The sequence below is a fragment of the Gossypium arboreum genome, chromosome 9, assembly GCF_025698485.1.
Source record: "Gossypium arboreum isolate Shixiya-1 chromosome 9, ASM2569848v2, whole genome shotgun sequence".
Taxonomy (NCBI): Eukaryota; Viridiplantae; Streptophyta; class Magnoliopsida; order Malvales; family Malvaceae; genus Gossypium; species Gossypium arboreum.
In genome coordinates this window covers 61,451,981-61,476,484 of record NC_069078.1, presented here as the reverse complement: position 1 = coordinate 61,476,484, position 24,504 = coordinate 61,451,981, and the positions used below count along the sequence as shown (strand labels likewise).

Below are 24,504 nucleotides of genomic sequence, written 5' to 3'. Positions count from 1 at the left end.
AAAAAAAGGAAGAGCTTAAGCCTTTTATATATTATCATCAAATTCTCAAAAAAGTATTTAGTGAGCCCAACGTGTTAACAACTTTCTTGAAACTTTAATCAATAATTTTCATTGCACACCAAACATTGAATAGTAATTTTTCCTTCAATCACCTTTTATTAGAATCATAATATGATAATCACATTTCATTGAAATCTTTTTATAGGAAAGTACCAAACACTACCTAAGTGCAACCTCTAACTTACATAGCTTAGAATCTTATGCATCTAAATTGGTAAAAAAAACCTCTTTGATCTCTCTCAATTTTGATTTTTAGTAAATTGGTCTCTCTAAGAAAAATTGGAGCAATTTAATTTCTTTCAATTTTGAAAGTGTACCCTAAGAAAAATTAATCATATCATTAATATTTTTCATCAATTTTACATAATTTTAATCGATATAATAACAAATTTAGCCATCAAAGTTTATATATTCTGTCTATTATACATATATTTGAAGCTAAAGTTTTATACATATCCTTTTGAAATTCTTTTATATATTTTTTCAAATAATTTTTAAAATAAGACAAAATTAATAAAATATATAAATATTAAAGGCCAAATTCATTATTATATCAATCAAAATTATATATTAATGGGAAACATTAATTTTGTGATTAATTATTTTAATTGTTCACTTTTAAAATTAACAAAATTAAATTACTCTTTAAATTCAAAGTTATGAATGATTCGACATAGCTTAGAAATAGCATAGGTTAGAGGCCACAACAACGTTATTATTGAAACAAATAATTAGAGATTGATTGGAAAGTACACCTTTGATAACTCTTGTCAGTCAGGAAAATAAAGACAATGTTTTGATAATTTGCGTCTATCAATTTCAATTTGTGAACAGGAAAAGAAACATGGCTGCTAGTTGGTTAGCAAGAACATGTTCCCCTAGCTACTATTGATATTCCCTCATTCCATACTAGAAGATTATTTTTAAAAGATAAATTTAGTGATCCTCGTATAAGAATAAACTTATCTAAGGCAATATAATACCTTCTCCTAAAAAAATTTACATTACTCTACCCACGGAAAGGGTTTGGATCCTCACCTTTTTATGCCTTTTTTTTTTCCTTTTGGTTTTTTTCCCTTAGTTTGCCTTTAAAAATTCACTCTTAAAAAAGGAAAAGCCCTATTTTAATGTACCATAAAAAATACTCTTGACTTGTGTTTTTATGTTGCATAAAAACCTTATACCATAAAACAAATTATATTTGTGATTAAAAAAACATTTTTTATTTTTCTTTCTTTTCATATTATTTTAAAATATGACAAATCAGTGTTTTTTTAATGTTGAAATGTATTACATTGTTTAAAGTTTTACCTAAATATAAAGACTAAGATACTGGCTTTTTTGTAATGTCAATGTAGACACTAATTTACTCTAAAACCTATATTACAATGGCATGCCAGATAATTTAACCGTCCCATCCAACTATTTGTGATAATGTAACCACCCAAGGAGAATGCATAGATTACTAATTTCTTATAAATATAAATTAGTCCACAATCAGAAAGTTCCTTTACAAATGTTTTTCGTAACCAATCATTTTAGAATCTGAAAAGATTGTGGAAGGAAATATATGGTTACATATGATATATTATATATAGGTTAAAATATGCTCAAGTGCCTGAACTCTTCATACATTTGAAATTCAATCCCTTTTATTTTAAGAAATTTAATCCCTCTACTTTTCGGATTTAAAAAAGCAATTCAGTACAATGTCACATTTTTCTGTTACATGACTACAGAGTATTTTATTTATTTCAAAATATTTAACAGATATTTTTAACAATGTTAACAATTAAACCTGAATTTCAAATTTTGAAAAGTAGAGGGACTAAGTTCTTGAAAATAATCATAGAGAGGCTAAACTCAAATGTACAATGAGTTTAGGGACTTTTTAGTATAATTTTGACCTTATATATACACACATTATGCATGAATTTCCATCTCTTCAGTTAGAAGCCATGCAATTGCAATCTCAGTTGCTAAATGAACCATAATCACAACCAAATCTGCTAATGTGGGTGAGCCTACAAAGTATTGATATGGGAGTTTTAATCATGCATGCATGAGATGACCGTGATTCTTTTTGAAGGAAAAGAAAAAAGAGAGGGAAAGACAGACTATCAACTTGATGAAGATAATAAATATCGCTACCATTTCTAAATCCATAGAAAGTTTCAGCATCACCGTCTGTCAATTAGCAGAACAGAGGTCAAAGAATGCAATTCTATCAAAATATGCGAAATGATCAGTACCTCTTCTGAAAAAAGGATTATCTCCCTTACCTTACCTTACCTTACCTTTTAAGTGAGAAAGGCAGGCCCTTGCCAACTGCTTCAATTTCACATATCCTTTTGCTGTCCAAATAATTTGCTCTCCACATTCGTTGGTGGTGCACTAGACTAGAGCCTTCTTGTTGTCACTCATTTGGTATGGTTGCTGAATGAACGTCCAAAATGTGATAGCCTTGATGAAACTAGAGGCGCTTCTTCATCATTCATTTCTGACCCATTGAAGTTCCCCTCATTGCTATCACTATTGCTATTGGGGTTGATTATGGCTGATGATTTCTTCTCCAACTTCCAATCCCGATCCTTTATTTAACAACATATAAAGAGATGATGGATGTGAGATGTTCTTTCTTTCTAACCTTATAAACTGTTGACTTAATATTATCTTTATTCTATAACTTGCTCATTTATCTCAATCTCAAATCTGCACTTCATATTGCTTAAGCAGGTAGGTTTACTAGTATTATCTTTTATTAGAATAGGTTCTACTCCCAAGAAATAAAGCATTATATCAAGGATTTTTGAGACGACTAACCTTCGTGAATCTCTCTGGGATACTATCTGAAGGTAGCTGAGAAGCACGACCATCCTTAACCTTTATGTAATTATACATGACAACGCCACAGAGAGCTGGGCAGAGAACAAAAAGAGTTTTCATTAAACTAACTGCTAAAAAAAAGCGAAAAAAAAAAAAAAAAAACCAGCATGATACTGAGTTGAGAAGTACCAATGGCATATCCAATTATATTGAGCCCAGTTATGGTAGACTCTGGAAAAATAACAGTGGAAAGGGCAATCAGTATCCAGTCTTTTAGAACACCAGCCACCCTGATGGTGACAGCTCCAGTTCTTCCAATTACTAAGAATGTTGACAAGTTCAGAGCTAGAGCACAAAGAGCATTGGAGAAGAAGATCCAAAAATTGAACTGTATCAGTGAAACTGCCATCCCAGGCTTCTCCAGTAAACACCAAGGCACAAAAAGAAATACAAAACTGCAAAAAGGAAAAAAAGAATAGAGAAAAGGATCTTATATCGTCTCTTGTTGTCATGCATAAAACATCAGTTGAGCAATAATTGCTCATATATCCAACATTAAATATTATATGTAAGGGAAGTCAGTCATGTGCTAAAACATGTCTCTTGGAAGAAGTACAAGTTGCAGATAGTGAAAGTAAAAATAGAAAAAAAACAAGGGGAATACATAAGTGTACCTGCATGGTGCAATGTAATATAAACTGGTAATTGGATTTAGAGTCAAGCCCTTCTTTTGCAGGAGTACTTGAGTTAAGACAAGCCTAAGAGCTTCAGCAAAGATTCCCGTGACCTGATAAACTGTGCCAACTATATTAAAATGAATTTCCCCATATGAGGAAATGACAACTCCAACGCTGACCAGCACCATGTTTAAGAACACATCGCACCTTGGTTTGTCAGTGCCACACAGAACACCCATGGAAAAGGTTGCCACTGGCACTGTAACATAGAAACACAAATAGCCAGTCATTAGAACTGGAGTGAGTTTGCGCAGTGAAATTAAATAATGCACTTTGTTTCAACTTACTTAGAGCTTTGAGCATCTGGATAAAAGCCACAGATATATGCAAATAGGCAGTGTTGCCAAACCTGTATGGACCATAGGAAGAAAAAGTGATGCTGAGCACATACATAACACTATCCAGAGTGAAGAAACATAAGAAAGCTGTCAACATTCTTTACAGCAAACTTACAACAAGCTCTATTTTAAGCAATCTGCAGTCTATAGCAGAAACCTTTAGGAAACTAAAGAGAATAAGTGTATGACCTAAAAACTAATCATCTAGGTTTAGTGGGTTAAAGTTTAACTTCGAATACTAACAAATTCACATCAACCTAACTACTTTAGTTGTGGTAACTCCTTGACAAATTCTAGAAAAGACAAGCAAACAGATCCATTCTGGATCAATAATATTAATAATAAAAAAAAGGTCTAACACATCAAACAGGGGGTTGCTCAATGTAGGGGTGAGCATTCAATTAAGTCGAGTCAAATCGAGTAAAAAAATTTCGAGTTAGTCAAGTTGACGAATCTTATTTTAGCAATCGAACTCAATTTGAAATTTTTTCAAATCGAGTCAAAATTTCGAGTCGAGTTGAGTTAACGGATCCTAATATTTATACTTAATGTTGCATTTACATGGACTAATTATTTAACTAGTAGACGAAGTACTAGATTATTTAACTACATAGGTAAACATTTATCAAAACGACTAATGGTTTTGACTTTTAACTTTAGAAAAGGTAAACATTTATCAAAACAACATAGTTTTGCCTTTTCTTATTTGGATTTTTGGATAATTTGAATTGTGTAATTCATATTCGAGTTAAACTAAAAAATTTGATTTTTTTATTATTTAAGTTTATCTGAATAACTCGAACTATTTACTTCAAATTTTGAATTTTTTATCAAGTTTTTTGAATCGAATCGGATTTTGCTCACCCCTAGCTCAATGATACAAGCTGCTTAACAAATACCTAGAACAAATTAATCAAAAATGATGAGCAGGGTTCTCAAGCAATGTGCTTGCGCTTGTGACCCATAGAAATGACTAATTACGCAAGACAAATCATACCATCTTAATGAGGAAAACACTATGTCACACAACAAACAAGTTCAATCATAATTAACTGCTTACCAAAGACTTGATGCAAAGAAGGCACTTATGGGTACTACACATGTTGCATATCTGCAACACCAAGAAAATTTGTTTAAGAAAGCAAAGATGAACACTGTAGCAAGAATAAAGAATGATCATGTAAATTCAGATAAAGAATGCACTTACATTTCAAATGTCATTTTAACAGGAGCTACAACCTGCATGTCGAGATTGAAGAGAAGAAACTTCTTTATCAAGCTAAGCACAACTATGAAAATGAAGCTTGCAAAGAAATATAATAATAGTCTGTAGTAACATAACCACTAAAAAGAAAGGACCTATAGTCCAATTCCAATACATTGAGATGCTACTATCTCCAAGAAATGAGGATAATGCCATCAACAAACACTACTTAGTTTTCTTTTCCTATAGTTATTTGCATATAATGACGAGATGGGAGATGATGTGGAGGGTGTAGCTAAGAATTGACCAGTTTATCATTAAGATATTCCTTAGGATAGCATACTTAGCAACATTTGAAGAAAAAGGAAAAATAGATGGATGAGGGAAATGACGAGGAGAGAAACGTTGAATTTAGTCATACCTTGAAAACACGGATAAGAAAAAACGCAAAGAATCCGGAGAACGCCATGTGAAACATTGTCAACGTTATAGGGAACGGGAAATTGAAGTACTTGGGAGAGAGAACCCACTGCAGTAAAAGTGAAACCGACGAATTACATAAAAATGAATGGTCCCTTGCTAAAATTAAGCAGGAAACTCATAGTTTATTTCAGTTGCAGCCTAACCATTACAACAAAAGTTTCAAAAAGGCTTGATCAATTTTGGGTTTTTTAGTATGATACCACTGAAACCTACTCCAACTCACAAATTACAGAAACCAAAAAAGCAAGCAACAATTACATTGACATAAATAAACACACACATAGACAAACAGAGAAAAGAACAGAGAAATGGAGGAAGGCGGCGGTACCTTGTTGTACAGTATAACTCCGGAAGAAAGCAAAACGTAAATCAATAGGCAGAGATAAGTCAATACAAGCGGCTTGTTTATCATTTCTGCTGCTTTCTGTTCCTTTCACCAAAATAAATTTAAAAAATTATTATTTAAAAAAGAACTCTTTAACTGTTCAGCGAACCATCATCATCCCAAGTTCTTAAACACTGAGAATATATAAAAAGCCGAAAAAAAGATAAGAATACTCACTAGCTTTTGCTTGCGGTGTAATAAATCAGAAAGCAATGCAAATTATGTTGGGCGTGCGTCCAAAGCAATTAGTGCTAATAGTAGTATAGCATTATTACCTGAAAATGATAAATCCAAGAAATTAGAAAGCGAAAAAAAATGCAGAAAGCATTCATAATAAATTAAATCTAAGTTCGTAGTGAAAGAAAAAAGAGTGAAGTAGATCGTATTTGACCTAATTAGCTAAAAAAAATCTTTATAAATATAAAAAGAACAGAATGGGGGAGGCTGAGATCGGTTCTGATATAAGAAAAAAAAAAGGAAAGAGAGAGGGAGGGAGAGAATTGTTACAATACAATATAATGCAAGGAGCTGTTGTGTCTGCAAAACTGAAATAGCTAAATTGGGTGAATTGATGATCAAAGTGAAGGAATTAGGTTAAGGGAAGTGGAGTATTTGTGATTGCATGAATTTGATTGGAAAAAGAAATGACCAAAAAGAGAAGATTGAAGAAGGAAGGAAGGAACAAGGATTTGAATATTCAAAGAGCTGTAATTAATTGAGTTCGAGTTGTAATTAATATATACTTTTAGTATATATAAAATTATTTTTCAAAACAATATCATTTTTTATTAATTTTACAATTCCATAGATGATATCAACACACTCAAATACCTAAAATATAGATCAGATAATATGTATATATAGCATAGAGATAACCAATGAAAACTACTGTATTCTTACCGGTCCAATTCGAATATCAATAGTAATACTTTAATTTTTTTAAATTAAATTGGTAGTCGAATAAATTAGATTCTCAGTTTGATTAGTTTAACCGATTCAATTAGTTCAATTAAAAATTATTTAAAAATAAATAAATAAATCTTATTTAACTGCCTATTTTAATTAATTTTTGTTCGATCCAATCATTTCAGATTAATTTTGAATTAATCAGTTTAAAACATTTTTCTGAATTGATATTTTAATCAATTTTTATCTAATAGACTTGACCAACCAGTCCTTTTATATTCTAACAACAATTAGAAAAGAGAGAAAATAAAAACAAAATTGTTAATTAGTTTTGGAGTTCTCAAGTTTGGGTTATATTGCACCAAAATTATGTGTACATTCTCTCTCATATTTTAGTTTTTATTTATTTATTTTAATTTAAGTTTGAATATAATTCAATTTTTGATCTATTGTGCTTTAGACATGTATTACTTGTAATTATAGTTATATTTTATCAAAATTATGTCTAAACTTGAAGCTAACATCATAGTTAGAATTTGGAAAAATTGAATCGAATATTGATCCGATTCAACTTTTGAGTTAAATTTAATCTAATGAATTACATCACTAATTATTTTAAAATATATATAAATTAATAATAATTTGGAAATGTAAAAATATTTTAAAATAAAAATTACTATTATATTTATAAAATACTAAGGATAAAAATAAATTGGAAAAATATTTTTTGTTAAAATTTCAAAATTAACCCCAAAAAAAAACAACTTTATCAAATTGCATGGGGAATTTGCCATAAAAGGTGAAGGCGGCTTTACGCTTTCTTTTGTCATTATATGATTCAGTTATTAACTTAAGAACGGGACAACTGTATACCCTTTTGCCACTCATCATGAATTTTAAGTAAGGCATAATTTCAACTTTAGCCTTGAATATGTACATTTTTTTATCAATTTGATCCCTATTTTTTTAGCTAAATTTGACCATAAACCTTTCAAAAACAATCAAATCACTTTTTTTAACATAAATCCCAATTAAAACATTAATTTTAGCAATACTAGCTTGACAAATCATGTGATAATCCACATGTACTTCATATTAACATGACACTAGTTATTTCATATGCTATGTTAACAAATAATTTGAAATTTAAAAAAAAGGTTTAGTAAAAATAAAAATTGACATGAAATATATGTAAATTGCAATGCAAGCTATCATAATTGAAGATTTTAATTTTAGTCAATATTTCTGTTTAAAAAAACCTAAATTCAGCTATTTTTAAAATGTTGATGGGTGAATTTGAGTCTTTTTAAAATGTTGAGAAACAAATTTAGCTAAAAAAAGACAAGAGCCTGATTGACAAAAATATAAACATTGGAAGCTAAATTTGATATTATGACTTTAAATAACTACTATTACATGAATGTGATGAATCTCAACACACTATCATTAGTTACAATTAGCAACTCTGTGTGTCACAATGACAAGAATACCCAACGCCCCCCAAAAAAATATATATGTAATTTGTCCAATTTTTGTGCTCCTATACCTAACATGATTAACAATTTGGAACTTTAATTCAGAGCTGGCACCAGAAATTCTGCCAAAAAGAACCATTTTCGAATGGAACATTCATCATTGCATCTCACTAATTACAGGCATTGATGATTCATGGAGGCATCTCCCATCTAACAACAGATTCTGAGATAACCATCTTCGGTCCCAACTAGAAACAGTCTTGAGAAGGGTATTATACTTATGCTCGACAGCACCGACACGTTTCGACTTCCATGATCTGATGAATACAGTTTCTGAGGTATAATCCGATGTTGCCCATCCTGCCACATGCTTTTCACTGTCACTATGGGAATATATATATATACACATATGTATGTATAGCACCAAACAAGGAGATATATGGCAAAGAGGAGGCAGGCATCCACTACCAATTCAAGAAAAACCAAACGCTTATGCAAATGAGAGTATATTGTTGTTTACATACCTCATCAGCGGAATTAGCTAACGAGGAAAGTCCAATCTTATTTCGAGATATTGAAATAACATCCTGTCCCCAAACTGAGAAACTGGATACTCCATCGGTATGTCCCTTGAAAGTGACAGCTGTCGGTATGTTTCTACAAGAAACAATTAGGGAAACTATCAAAATACATGGATAATTAACCCCAAGTGCAAAACATTTCTTATAAAACCTCATGCATTTCTATTTTGAATATTCTAACTCATAAATTTTCATTTTCAATTTCAATAATTACCTTCTCAAGTCCCAGATTTTCAAAGTCCTGTCAAGAGAGCTTGAAACTAGCAGATGATCTTCTGGGGCAGCCAACTGCATGTATGTAAATTTAATGTAATGTAAGTACATATTAAGTTATTTTGTCCCTCTAATTTGGTGAATTGAACATATACCTTAGTAACATATCCATCATGGGCCCGCCAACAAGCAGTAACACATCCACTCCTCACATCAAATAACCTACAGTGACCGGAACTTAATCCAGCGGCAATCCAACTTGGTGAAGCGGAAGCTCCGTTCCCTTGCTCTTTGTTAGACCCACATGAGCATATGGCAGAGACAAGAGAAGGAAAAGCAGATTCACTGAATTCACCTTTCCATAAATGAAGCTTTCGACCTTGAGAAACATCAAGGAATCTGTGTCATGTAGTAGTACACAAAAAGAAGGGCATTATAACAAGATTCTTTGCATAAATAAGCTTGATTTAACAATTGACTGTCTCACTCTTATTTATAAGTAGCTACCTGAGAGAACCATTTCCAGTGCCGACCACGAGCTTTTCAACCTCCTCTAAATAATGCATACAAGTGTACAAGCTTTCATCAAATGGACTACTAAGTACTCCACTTGAAGAAGTGTTTGAGTTCAACATGTCAACATGATCAGCACCGATCTTTGTTGCAGAAGATAAAGGGCTCACAAGATGCAGGGAATCTGTGGATGGTTCTGAGAATACGGATATCAGCTTCCCTGTTTGGCTATCCCAAACATGTATCATTCCATCACAAGATGCTATTATTCCGCTCAATGATAAGATGCATATGTCATTTACAACCTGAAAGTTCCACAAGCAATTACAGAAATCAGCATAACCACACTTAGTACCTAAAGCATAGCCACACTTAGCTAGTTAACGTATCATGTAAAGAGTGAAAATAAAACAAGCTTAGCCAAAGAATATAGATAGAAATGTAATAGAAACTTAGTCTCTTCAGCTTTTTCACCAATTATTAGTTGAATATGACTCATCAAAACATGGTCAGTATAATATAGCAAAATGGTAACATCACATTCAAAGAGAGGATAGCCTAACAAATTAATAAATTACTTGCATACTATAGCAGGACTAGATATGAAGACTGTATATTGCCTGTATTACAGTAGATATTTAGCTAAACCTATACCTAAACCTATGCATTCTATCTCATATCTCTTATATAGTATTAAATCCCTGTAGACGCGACGAAATAAGGGATATCAATCAGAAAACTTACTAGACACCAACATATTAACACAAAGAACAGGGAATATATGAGGTCCTTTGAACATAATTACAGAATAACCAACCTCCTCATGACCATAATATCCAGATACACAATTTATTCTAGTCAAGTCCCATTTCTGAACAGTTCCTTTGAACCCAGGACCAATGCCTGCAGTGAAAACTGTATTTTCATCTTGGCAAACTGCTAATGATCTCAATGCCCCTTGATGTGCACGAACTGAGGATAAAATAGATGCTCTTATCTTCCATGGAAATTCATCTTTAGGACTCACAAAGCGTCCAAGGTGGTCGGAACCATCCCAGCTGGCAGCTGGACTTGGGAACCAAAACCAGGGTTCAGTCTTGAAATGGTTTGAAGCTGATTCATATGTTTGGACAGAACTCTGATGAGCATTGGCCAAACGTCTCTGAGGCATTAAGTTTTTGGAGCTTCTAATTCCCTGTGATTGTGGAATTGACCAGCCAACACCATTAAGTAACAGTTTAGCAGGACTGTAATCAGATGTTGACCCCTTGCTCAATAAAGGCACTTTAGCAATTACATTCTCTACACCACTTCGAGGTGATTCCCCTGTATATTCCCACTGAACAACAATATGTTCAGAAAAATGATATGCAAAAATGTTTGCATGGTAGAGCAATTGAGATGAATCTTCACATAAAAACAAATGAGTACCACACCACTCTTCAAAAGCAAAGCCTCCATACCTTCCAATTGTGAAACCGTAAAAGAAACTGCTCAAGAAGCAACCATGTAGTACAACACTGACGAAGTTTCTCTATTCCAAGCAGAGAACAAAAAGAAGGATATAGAAGCAACCTGAATTCAGGAAAGAACATATGATGAGGTAAAGTAATTCATGCCAACTTGGTTTCTACCTAGAGAGAACAGATTATCACCCACACAAGATCCATGCGACTCTCTAATTGAAACTCTCCATTAACTTTTGATTTTGAAACCTTCAAGCTTTTACCAAGAGAACCAGATCCATTGGAACTTTCTTGTGAGAAGGCCAGCTCATCAAAAAGAACCTTGAGTTGTGGCAGGACATGCAATGCAGTCAACTCCGGTCCAATCCGCTGACAAATTGCCATTAAAGTTGTAGCAGCAACCTGACCGGCACACCGCATAGGGAATTAAGAAAACTTCAAATACCTTGCTGTAATTTGAGATGTGTGACATAGAAAAGATACATACAACTAGCCCTAGAACCAAAAATTGTTATTAAACATAAATGAAAAGACAGCCAACAATAACAACAGCAACTAAGCTTTTTCCTGCTAATTAGTTACAAATGATAGAGGTAATAAGCTTTATTTTTTTCCCCTGCTAATTAATTAAGACTGATTACACATTCTAAGACACTCACGCAGGCTTCGAAATTACAAGGCAACCAGCAGAGAAATAGTGCAAGTAAAAGCTGTCCTATTCCTTGTAAGTGCTTAGAAGAATGTGTTTTCACGTAGATTCATAATGAGTATGTAGATCCATGATGCTTCAGTATAGAGACAAACTTCACTTTTAGCAAGACAAAAATTATAAAACCATAATATTAGACGTCAAAAAATAATAAACAGTAAGAACCTATTCCCTGCTACGTGTACTCTATTTTGTTATGTGTTTAATTCTTCAATGCTGAATATGGTTAACTGCAATGCGGTGAAGTGAAAATAGAAATTTTAAATCACCTGAAGCACTGTGATCTCTAAATTCGTTTGCGTAAGAGCCAGAACATGTAGACAACTCTGATCCTGCACGATAATAGGAGATGCATTTAATAATAACAACACCCAAGATTGAATATAAAGCACAGGGAAACAGTGATTTGAGAACCAAGTGCGTACCACAATCAGGTCTTTTACAATAGCTTCCCTTGGTAGGAAAGCTACAAGACCATCCAATGTCATTAGACAATCAACAAGTGCTGAACTACACCAACTATGCATAGGCTCAGGCTTATTCATAGAAGAAACACCAATACAAGAATGAGCAACATGTTTAAGCAGTGGTAGCATCTGTTTGAGAATAAAGGTCTCTCCCAAAAGACCACCTGAATTGTAAAAGAATGACAGTAAGTTCATGGTAAACATGCCATTTCTATAACAGACATTAGTCAAAAAACCCCGATGAACTGTAACTACCAATCCTGACCAGCACATCAATTCCATCAGGGCATAGTCCCTTCCCAAAGCAGTGAATCAGAGGCAGGATTGTCTACATTAAAAATCAAACTTCATTGTTATAATCTCAAAGGGAAATGAATTTATTACCCACAAAACCGTATGGCCAAACTTTATTTTCTTCTAAACAAAACCTAGAACCTTGGAAAGAGGTTAACCTGATGAACAGTAATAGGCACACCAAGCTCTTCACTTGAGCAAATAAGCAGCACAGAAGCAGCAGCTGCTGAAATCTTGTGAGGAGAAATATATAGATTTGATATGACCAAAGGATGTATCGTTTCCACATATGCTTGTTTACCAATTTGGTTCCATATCTCTCGAACAAATGAGTCTTGAAGAAGAGAAACTTTCAAATGAGAATAACCTGTGGTCTGCAACAAACATGTTCATCTGCATGGAGTCAAATATGTATTTTAATATGGAAGCAAGGGCAGAAGAACAAAGTTTGTAACTAGCCTGCAGAATCTTCTGGATAACAGGTAAAACTGATGCCTTCACTGCTTTTGGGGTCAAACATTTTATGAATTCTTTCAGCAGTAAGTAAGCCCATTCAGCTTCAGCATCAGATAAAGGAGCTGAAGCAAGTGACAAACAGTATGGAGCACACATTTCAGCTGCAAGAGTTCCCATTGCTTTTAGTGCCCCTTGCTTTGCAAAATTAGCTGCATATTGAAGTCGGGATCCATTTGTTGCCATAAGTTGAAGCGGGGCAGTAAACAAGTATACTGATTTCACTGTTGAAGGAAAAAATGGAGATTCCAATAGACTTTTGGCAGATGGCCTCCTGGTTATTGTAAGTTTTAAATAAAGAAAAAAAAGGTAGTTTAGCTAAACAAATGCAAATAGTTGATGGACAGACCTAACAAAATTAATAGAATAACATAGAAAAGGAATCAATAGAAGCATAATTAAATCAACTTAATTAGAACAAAATATCAAAGGAAACGTAAAACTAAAAAAGAAAAGCAATACCTCGTTGAGTCCTTCTCAATACAAGCTTCAACTAGTATTTTAATATGAGATGGAAGCTCCTGCATAAGTCCAGGAAAAACACCACTTTCCAAGTACATGCCTAATGAAGCTGAACAAAAAAGTGGCCTCCTCAAGTAAAGTTCAGCCAAGAGACAACCAACAGAAAATATGTCCTCTGCAACCTCTTTGGAGGAAGTTCTTGATAAACATGATTTCTTCCTCCAAAGCAATAATTCTTGATAGCCTGTGGAATCGTCATCCTGCATATCTATATGCTCAAGAAGATAATTCAAATCAACATCGGGTGAAAACCTGCAGTAATTGCTAATATCATGTGGATTTGAAGCACTTCTCTCCAGATTCTCAGTTTGAGACTCTTTGAAAAAAGGGTTTTGCTTCAGAAGGTTTTGTTGGGCATGGCAATAATAGACTGGACTTAAATGTTGGGCATGTTCAGAAAATGAAGATGCTTGTTCCAATTCTTGTAAACAGGTACTTTTATAGAGAAAAGATTTCTCAGTTTCTACTTCATGTGCTTGGTGCTGACCAACAGCTGACTCTTTCATTCTGTCTTGTATTCCCTGCCTAGAAACTTGACGTGAAGGGTGTGGTTTAGTAAAGAGCTGGCGCCGTCCAATTGACCTTGGCTTTGCAGGCTCTGATGAAGACAGCATAACATTCTTTGCGGCAACAGCTGCTGGCCCCGACATTTTATATCCAAAGTTTATATCAATCCAATGATGGATTTGACATGAGACTCGGTTACTCTCTAAAGCCTCTCGGTGCAATTTAATGAATTCTTCAGGACTACCCGCCCATGATGGAACAGCCAAGTCAGTCATACCAGAATGTTGAGAATAAAATATTCGAGGATCACAGTAAAATTCAGGGATGCACTCATCAGGTGTCCATTGATAAAGTCTTTGCATAGTTGAAGGGTACTCATTAGGTTCATAGACAGAGCGAACAGCCATCCGCAAAACACTTAAAGGCAACCTCCTCGCTTTATAGCTGCAAACAGCTAATTCTGATAGACACTCATCTGAGACATGGTGTGGAACTTCAGATGATGAATATGTAAAATCCAACTGTTCATCACCTTTTGCCAACCTCCATTTACTCTTGCTTAAATCCCGCCACCCAGAATCAGAATCCTCATTTGGTTTTGTGCTAAAATCTATTACCCATGGCATTACTGGATGAAAGGTGTGATCCCCCCACCTTCTGCCAACCAGTTTGTTTAAGAAAAGCAAATACTCAAAATTACTCAGCTCTCCCCTCCACCACCTATTGAATTGAGAATTCCAATCTGAAGGTGGGGAGAGCTTCAAATCAGCATATAATCCTTGAGAAGAACAATCTTCTACAGAGCAAGCTACTCTAGAAGGAATATGGCTACTGTTGAATTTCCCATGTTCGAAACATAAATTGAATCCTAGCCTATGGTAATCCCAAATGCGCAGCCAAGCCCAGCATGAATCAGTAAGCATCACATTTGATGGGCATAGATTACCATGGTGAACCCCTAATCCATGCAAGTAAGTAAGGGCAGACAGCAGCTGATACATCAAAAACCTGATATGCCAATCGGACTTCAAAGCATTCGGGCTGTAATGAAGAATATTCTCCAAAGTATATGGAGTTCTAGGGAGCAACAAATTGATATATCCAGGTGTTTTCAATAACCCAAGAACAGGTGCTATATTGGGATGCCTGAGACAACCTGGGATACTATTCTCATCAAATGATGGAACCCCAAGTAGACGCATATAATTAACACCATCTCTCCCAGAAGCTTTTCCTTGAATAAGAAGATTAATCGAGGACAATATATGATCTTCCAAAGTCCCAGATAGGAAACTAGAAGCATGTTCTCGAAAACCAGAATAAGATGAAATACCAACATAAGCAAGAGGGGCCAAAGCAGTAATTGCTCTTAAACAAGAGAATTTACCACAATGGTTACAAGCACAACATTCATATCCCATCCCATTAGACAAAAACTGAGATTCACCCATTAAAGTATCTGATAAATAAGTACTGCCAGTACCAGTTCCAGAACTAACCTCTGTTTCTTCTCCATTTTGCAAAGTATATTGATCTCTAAAAAGCCACAAAATCAAACAGCTTTTAATTTCTATATCATCAACTGAGAAACACCAGAAATTAAGCAAAATACATAAAGAAATTGATGAACTTACATGTATTTGGAGAAGCAATGGTGTGAATAAGTGGGTAGATAGGACAAAATGAATTGAGAGGTGGGTGAAGGTGAAGAATTAGAAAGAGAGAATTGAACGATAGCGGAGGAGCCAAAGGGGAGAGGAGAATAGGAGATGCCATAACAAAACTGTAGCTGATCCGACCAATCAGACTTGATTCGGCGTTCAAGGCATTCAAAGCACGTTTCCTTTTCTTCCATAATCAAAATCTCTACCTTTTGCGTTTGTTTTGGTTTCAATAACGATCTACTCCATGGGTTATGATTTTGGTTGCGATTAGTTGATGAAACTAATTTGGTTCGGCAATTGATTTGCTGATAGTCTTCTACAGATAGCCTCTGCTATGCATAACAAATGGCTACGCTCTTTGCCTCTTTCGACTCAAAGTTGTGCCTTGCGTAAATTTATAATTTACTCCCTCTATTTTTATTTTGTTCAATTTATTACTACAATATTGTGAAATAAAAAATAGGCTTATATATTTATAAAGCACTCAAACTATAATGACTTGCTTAAATAAACCCTTATAGTATTTTTGTATTTAAATGAGCCCTTTTTCTTTATTCTCTACTCATAAAAGCCCTTACTTGGACTTTTTTAATGAGAAGGAATTAAAATTAATAAATTACATGAAAAAAGATGTTGATTTAGATAAACATATAAGTAAAAAATTCTTTATTTTTAAATCTGATCACAAATCTAATGGCAGTAAAGGATGGAGCTTATAAATATTATTTTAACCTAATATTCAAAAAAAAAAATTAGTAACAAGTTTTTCTAAGTTTTGACACACCTTGAGATGCATCTTTAAAATTTCTAGGCTTAAAAATATATGAAACTATGGAAGAATGAACTAGATTTAAGGGTTTATTTAAACAAGTCATTATAGTTTAAGGGCTTATTTAGGTGTAAAAAAGTTTAAGGGCTTCTTTAGATACAAAAATACTTTAAGGACTTACTTATTTAAGGGGTTTTTAATATATAAGCCTAAAAATAATATTAACTATTGTGTTTACATTTTAGCTAATATACTAAAAAAGCCTTTGAAATACTACATGTTTAAACAAGCCCTTAAACTGATTTTTTAGTTAAATAAGCTGCTATGCTATTATTTTACAAGTAGAAGTCCTTCCTTTTAATATTAAAATTATTTTTAATTTCTTAATTTTTATTGATACAATATAAATCATATACACTTTTAACATCAACATAAAATTTAACATAACAATTAAAAAAATTCAAAAGAGTGTTTAAGTATATCATATATATATATATATATATATAAGCATTGTCAAAAAATTTATTATTTTGTTTTAATTTCAAAAATATTATTTTATTTTTATTTAATAAACTATTCTCATCAAATTCATGTTAGCATAAAATATAAATTAGCTTAAAAATTCAAAATATTTTTACTTTTTAAAAAATTATTTTTACTTTAATATTAAATTAAGGATCGTTATAGGTAAAAATTATAGGTTAGGGACTTGTTTAACTACAAAAAGTTTAATGACTTATTTAAACAAGGTGTATTAGTTTAAGGATATTTTTTAAATATATTAACCTTACTTTTTAAAATAAAAATTATTTTATAAAAATAAAAATAAAATACAAATTTTAAAGTAGTAAAAAGTACAAAAATTTAAGAATAGTTAATTTCAACTTTGATTTTAGATATATAAGAATAGTTAATTTTCAACTTTGATTTTTATACTTGGTTTAAATTATTTAATTTATATACTTTAATTTTGAAATAATTTAGTACCTCAACTCTTATAATGATATTAGTTAGTTTAAATATTTTATTTCAATTAAAATATTTATATGATTTTTTAAAGAATTGTTAACACTATTAAAATTCTCTAATAAGTTCAAGTCCATTATAATGTGTTACATGCATACCAAGTAAGTATTCTTTTTAATTTTAAATTGTCACACCAAAAATTTAATAAATGTATTTTAACAAAATTAACAAATCGATCTACATTTTTAAACTTGAAAATAGAGAATCTAAATTTCTAGAAATAAAAATATAAAGACTAAATTCTAAATATATAAATACTACAATAACTTAATTAACAAAAAATAAATATTTACCGCTTTGGGTGAGAATCATATTAGTTTTATTTTATTTTGTTCTTTTCTTCCCTTATAAACCACAACTAATTTTATTTTTAATAGTTGATCTTGATTTTATATATGAGATTTATACACAACTATGCCGTAGATAAAAAAAAAATTCGTAATAAATTTGAACAAATTTAGGAAGAAGAATAATTCTTATTTCTTCTAATCTAAATACACCTTTTAAAGAATAACAGGAGAAATGAAAAAAGAAATAATCAAACCCTAAAAAATAATAATTAGATTAGAAATAATCAAACCCTAAAAAATTATTATTATTTTTTATGGCTAATAGTACAAGGAAATTCCTAGAACTAAAGTAGAAAATTTGCTTAATTTAAGGAATTCCAACACTCCCCCTCAAGCTAGTGTCACGGGGCTAGACCTTTAGTCTCGCAATCCGTGCGGCCTTAGGCGATTCGCTAGTCCAAACTCGCCCAAGTCAGCCTTTACTCGAATGAGGATTCCTTAAGAACTCCTCCAAGGCACTAACTCGTACAGCGGAAGACTTACTTACGCCAAAAGAAGCTTATAAGAACAACAGAAAGGGACGCACACAAAGTGTTTGAGTAAATGCTCTCTATTCTCTTATTCACAAAGAATAATGAAACAATGAATGGAGTGTGTACAAATGAGGGGGAGGTTCTCTATTTATACTTGAGCTCCCCCAAAACCGACGGTCAAGATACAATTACATCGACGGACGAGATTAAAGGTTACCTACTACCAAATATAATATCATATCTTCTAAGATTACATATCTTAGATAAGATATGTAATCTTATAAAATAATATCTTATAAGATTCCATATCATATCTAAGATCTCTAAGATTATAATATCATATCATGTTTCCATATTTGTAAATGGACCTTCAATCTCTTCAAGCAACGGGCCAGTCCGATCGGGCCAACCAGACTTTGATCCGACAAGCTTCTCCAATAGTTCCTTGAATCGGGCCAGCTCACGTGGGCCAAATGATCCCCATCTAAGTAATAGACCTCTATCGGATGCATTTGGTTCAATGGTCACGGGCTTTGAACTCTGGCCCGTGACATTCTCCCCCACCCATTCTCGCAACGTCCTCGTTGCGACTCTCGAATGGCACTGACTTGATTCGCCTTGGATCCCACTCGTTGTCTTAGCTCTTCCTTCCTTTGGGACTTTTGCCTCGGCTTCCGTCGCTTCTTAACTCGAGCCGTCCTACTCGCTTTGTACATCTCGATGACAAGGAGTTATGTTACTCCCTTGCCCACATTCTAACTTCCCTCGAATGTAATCCTCATGATTCACGACACTTGGCTTCGCTTTGCCCACGCCTCTCGCCTCCTTGCTCAAGAACTTGAAAGGGCCTCTACGTTCTCGCCAAGTACACAAGTTAGAATGCAAAACACGATCGAGTGTTTCAATGTACCTTTGCATTTACTCGGTCAACTGTCCCACATGCATCACTTCTTTTCCTTGAAGTCCGATGCACCACCCACCTCTCCCATAGGTGGAAGCCTTGTCAATGACTCGCCAACTCCGACGCTTCACTCGACACGAGCCTCTTTGGTCCAAGCTTCATTGTTTTCATCGCAACTTTTTCCTCTAAGTTCGATGACAAACTCACCTCTCCGCTGGGTGGAAGCCCTCCGACGACTCTCTATGCTCGGACGTTGCCTTTCCTTTGACTACGGCTTGCTTTGGACAGCTTCAAGAACTCATGCGGACCACGGCACAAGAAGCACTTTACTCGCTTCTTATTGCTCCTCTTAGCCCTCTTGGCTTCGGCTTTACCCTTGCTCGAACCAAGCTTCTTGGGCTCCTTGTCTGCTCCATCGTTCTCTTCGATGACAGACTTCCTGACACTTCCGCAACCTATGCGGACCATGACATAAGAAGCACTCGACCGCTTCTTCTCACTTTCGGCCTCCTTGGCTTCAACACCCTTGCGCCGAACCAAGTCCCAAGGCCTTACCCACCGGCTTCTTCCTAAGCGCGGATTTCATCGGACATTTCTTTAGTATGTGTGGACCGTCGCAGAGAGCATTTCAGCTTGTCCCTTCTCTTCTTGGGTTTTTTCTTCCCAACTCGTGGTTTCCCATTACCACAATTGTCACCGCTGCCATTGCCATACTCATCCGTATCTTCCTTGTGATTCTCTTCACATACGCCCTTTCCTGGACTTGAAGATCCAAGCTTGTCTTTCTCTAGACCAAGCTTAACCACGGATACCACTACCTTCATGGCTTCCGACTTTTGGACACCTCTTTGTTCCACCTCCGTCTCGACCCACGGCTTCAATCCTCTTGAAAAGCAAGCATTGCTTCTCTCTCATCATATCCGAACTTTGGAGAATGAGTTCCTTGAACTCACAAACATACTCCCCACTGTGCCCGTTGTATTATTCCTTGCAACTTTGCCCGAGCTTCTTCCTCGGCAAACTCGGGTAAACTGTCCTTCAACTCGCATTGGAACTTCTCCCATGTTCCAATCTCACATTGCCTTTCATCCGTGGTCCTACCTCGCCACCATAAAAGCGCAATATCAATAAGAAATAATGAAGCGCTTTGTACCTTATCCGCATCATCCACGATGCCTTTGGCACGAAGTAGTTTTCCATCCTCCACAAGAAATTGTCCACATCACATGCAGACCTTGTCCCCAAACTCTTTCGGTTCCGGACACACTCGCCATCGAGTCTGACTCGACACTCCTTCTTCCACCGCCGCCGACACAAGGCCGCCTCTCCTCGAGCTCCTCTATTCTTGTGCTTAAAGTCGTTGTCATGCCATTGTTTCCTCCTTCAAAGCCTTCACCATGGCTTCGAGAGCATTGTTCTTCTCTGTCAGCTTCTTCCTTTGGGAATCTAGCAACTCTTGCACGTTATCCCTTTGGGAAGTTAGACACGTGGTCACAAAGTCTCTGAACTGATCCTTTATGTCTTCAATACTTTCCCCACGAGCATTGTCAGACTCTTTAACGGCTTCCATAGACTCCTCAAGTTTACCCACGCGTACCTCTCTCCGACAAAGATCTCCTCAAAGACTTTCTCGCCCGTATTTGTTCGAACTCTTCTTTCGACATCCCAACAAAGGCCTTTGATCCAACAAATCGAATACTTCTTGGTTCAAACTCTAGCTCTGGTACCACTTGTCACGGGGCTAGACCTTTAGTCTCGCAATCCGTGCGGCCTTAGGCGATTCGCTAGTCCAAACTCGCCCAAGTCACCTTTACTCGAATGAGGATTCCTTAAGAACTCCTCCAAGGCACTAACTCGACAAATGGAAGACTTACTTACGCCAAAAGAAGCTTATAAGAACAACAGAAAGGACGCACACAAAGTGTTTGAGTAAATGCTCTCTATTCTCTTATTCACAAAGAATAATGAAACAATGAATGGAGTGTGTACAAATGAGGGGGAGGTTCTCTATTTATACTTGAGCTCCCCCAAAACCGACGGTCAAGATACAATTACATCGACGGACGAGATTAAAGGTTACCTACTACCAAATATAATATCATATCTTCTAAGATTACATATCTTAGATAAGATATGTAATCTTATAAAATAATATCTTATAAGATTCCATATCATATCTAAGATCTCTAAGATTATAATATCATATCATGTTTCCATATTTGTAAATGGACCTTCAATCTCTTCAAGCAACGGGCCAGTCCGATCGGGCCAACCAGACTTTGATCCGACAAGCTTCTCCAATAGTTCCTTGAATCGGGCCAGCTCACGTGGGCCAAATGATCCCCATCTAAGTAATAGACCTCTATCGGATGCATTTGGTTCAATGGTCACGGGCTTTGAACTCTGGCCCGTGACACTAGAGTATAGATATTAATCAAACCCAGCTTGCCCATAATTTCGTTGAACATTTTTTTGCTCAAGCTTTTGGTTAACACGTCTGCTACTTGTTGTCTTGTAAGTAGATATGAAACACAAACTTCCCCTTTGTTAATTTTCTCCGTAATAAAGTGGCGATTTATTTCCACATGCTTGGTACGGTCATGTTGTACAAGGTTATGAGCTATGCTAACTGATGCTTAGTTGTCACAGTATAATGTTATAGGTTTTGTATAGGATAATTTTAGTTCTCCCATTAGCCGTTGTAACTATATTCCTTCACATATATCGTGGGAAAAAGCTCGATATTCACTTCAAAGATTGCTGCGTGCCACAACAGATCGCTTTTACTCCTCCATGTCACGAGATTACCCCAAACATAGTGCGAAATGGCCAGTGGAGCACTGTCATTAATCGCCTCGCCTATCAGCATCGATGTAGACTTCTATGCTTCGATTTACATCTTTCTTGAAATGCAACCCCTTACCAGAGTCCCTTTTAAGTATCTCAATATCCTCAGAGGCGCTTCCAAATGTTTCTCCCTAGGAGCATGCATAAATTGACTAATAACACTTACTCCAAAAGCTATGCCTGGACGAGTGTAAGAAAGATAGATAAGTTTTCCCACTAACAGTTGATATCTCCCCCTGTCTACTTCTTCTCTATCCTTATCAGTTCCTAATTTAAGGTTGGGTTCCATAGGAGTCTCGGTGGTTTGCAACCCAACAATCCGACTTCGAAAAGTAGATCAAGAACATACTTTCTTTGATAGATTGAAATACCGGCCTTTGACCTTGCTATCTCCATTCGAAGAAAATATTGAAGATTCCCCAAGTCTTTAAGTTGAAATTCAAGACTTAAGAACTCTTTTAGTCTTTCAATTTCAATAGAATCATCCCCTGTCAATATTATGTCATTTACATAGACAATGAGAATACAACACTTCCCATTATCCGAGTGTTTGTAGAATAAGGTGTGATCAACTTGACCTTGAGTATAATGTCTACTAGTCATGGCTTTGGCAAAACGATTAAACCAAGCCCTAAGGGATTGCTTTAGTCTATACAAGGACTTCTTCAACTTGCATACTTGGCCCTTGCTTCCTTCGAATCCAGGCAAAAAATCCATGTAGACTTCTTCGTTTAATTCTCTATTGAGAAAAGCGTTCTTTACATCCAATTCGATCAAAGGCCATTCTAAGTTAACAGTAATTAAGAGAAGCACTCGAATAGTATTCAGTTTGGCCACTGGTGCAAATGTTTCCTCATAATCCAACCCATATGTTTGAGTGAAACCCCTGGCCACAAGTTTAGCCTTGTATCGATCAATGCTCCCATCTGGTTTAAATTTTGTGGTAAAAATCCACTTACAACCCACGGTCTTCTTCCCAGTAGGTAGATATTTCCCAAGTTCCATTGTCTTCAAGAGCCTTTATTTCTTCCAACACAGGTTGCTCCCATTTGGTTGACTTAAGAGCCTTTTTTATGTTCTTTGGAGTTTCTATAGAGTCAATATTAGAAACAAAGGCATTGTAGGATTTAAACAAGTTTCCCTAGGATACAAACCGAGAAATGGGATATTGAGTGCAGCTCCTAGTACCTTTTCTTACTGGAATTGTAAGATAGATGGAAGATGAAGAAGGTGAAACTTCTTCCTTAGGACAGTCCTTGGGTAAAGATGGGATTGGCACTGCTGTTTCGGTCTCGAGCAGCTGATGTCTCCGAGAGTATACACGAAGCCCCTGAGTTTTTTCCTTATTTTTTTTCAGGATAGCCATGGAGTTTGAAGCATTTCTCCTTGGTATGCCCAACCCGATTACAGTGGCTACACCTTGGCCTATTTGAACCAGAATCAATTTTATCTTTGAACCGTTAAGATTGTGGGCCTCTTGAAATAAGGGCAGAGTTCTCAGAAGGACGATGACTAGCTATGGTCAATGGTTTTAGTTCTCTTGTGTCTCCCAACATAATAAGATGCCGTGTCTCTTCCCTTCAGCAAATGCTTCTCCTATGGTTGGCAGTGTGGTTCTGCCTAGTATTCGTCCTCGGACCTTATCAAGATCACGATTTAGTCCCGCTAGGAACTCATAGAGACGCTCTTTGTTAAGATGATCCATAAACTTGGTATGTTCCGAGCCCTCGCCCTAATCAGCTTCATAATACATGTCTAACTCCTGCCATAAGATCTTTAGGTTGTTGTAATATTGAGTGACTTCAAGTGTTTCTTGTCGAATATCTTTCAACTTTAATTTGATCTCGAATACTTGGGAAGCATTTCCAAGATCCGAGTAATTCTTCTTGATTGCATCTCACATTCCTTTGGCAGTTTTGAAAAAAAGATACGTTCGGCTTATATGACCTTCCATCGAATTTATAAGCCAAGCCATAACTATTGAGTTATTAAACTCCCAAGTCGTATAACCAGAGTCTGTTGATGCTGGTCGAGGAATTTGTCCATTAATATACCCAATTTTTCCTGGGCCACGAAGAACCATAAAGACAGATTGTGACCATTGCAGGAAATTTTTTACATCTAATTGATGATTTGTGATTATAAGAGAAGAGTTAAGGTCACCTTGTGGGATTCCTTAGCTGTGATTTTGAGTTATTTGTGAGATTTCAGTCTCAGAGAAATTTTTAGTGTCACCCATAGGAGTAAGGTTTCTAACAGAGAAAACAGAACAAGA

At 35.1% G+C, this 24,504-nt stretch overlaps 2 protein-coding genes across 5 annotated transcripts; both read right to left on the bottom strand.

The window, feature by feature from the left end:
- Window positions 1-2,185: 2,185 nt before the first annotated feature.
- Window positions 2,186-6,860, bottom strand: LOC108454511 (probable sugar phosphate/phosphate translocator At3g17430). Of its 4 annotated transcripts, none has more exons than XM_017752995.2 (11): window positions 6,541-6,860; window positions 6,211-6,308; window positions 5,977-6,078; window positions 5,587-5,694; window positions 5,169-5,200; window positions 5,022-5,072; window positions 3,911-3,972; window positions 3,561-3,822; window positions 3,076-3,341; window positions 2,884-2,978; window positions 2,186-2,651 (listed from the first exon to the last, which is right to left on the bottom strand). In XM_017752995.2, the coding sequence occupies exons 3-11, from the start codon at window positions 6,058-6,060 to the stop codon at window positions 2,481-2,483; spliced, it is 1,131 nt and encodes a 376-aa protein (XP_017608484.1). In that variant the 5' UTR covers window positions 6,061-6,078; window positions 6,211-6,308; window positions 6,541-6,860; the 3' UTR covers window positions 2,186-2,480. The 4 variants fall into 4 exon arrangements, with proteins under 4 accessions (XP_017608484.1, XP_017608485.1, XP_017608486.1 ...); XM_017752996.2 differs by having other exon boundaries at window positions 5,977-6,072; XM_017752997.2 differs by having other exon boundaries at window positions 6,546-6,860.
- Window positions 6,861-8,292: 1,432 nt separating this feature from the next.
- On the bottom strand, window positions 8,293-16,306 carry LOC108457242 (protein GFS12). Its single transcript, XM_017756197.2, has 15 exons — window positions 15,834-16,306; window positions 13,633-15,735; window positions 13,117-13,444; window positions 12,816-13,031; window positions 12,619-12,691; window positions 12,322-12,527; window positions 12,166-12,228; window positions 11,381-11,589; window positions 11,185-11,296; window positions 10,539-11,060; window positions 9,716-10,026; window positions 9,364-9,607; window positions 9,210-9,283; window positions 8,939-9,071; window positions 8,293-8,774 (listed from the first exon to the last, which is right to left on the bottom strand). The coding sequence occupies exons 1-15, from the start codon at window positions 16,052-16,054 to the stop codon at window positions 8,625-8,627; spliced, it is 4,965 nt and encodes a 1,654-aa protein (XP_017611686.1). The 5' UTR covers window positions 16,055-16,306; the 3' UTR covers window positions 8,293-8,624.
- Between the last annotated feature and the right edge of the window lie 8,198 nt (window positions 16,307-24,504).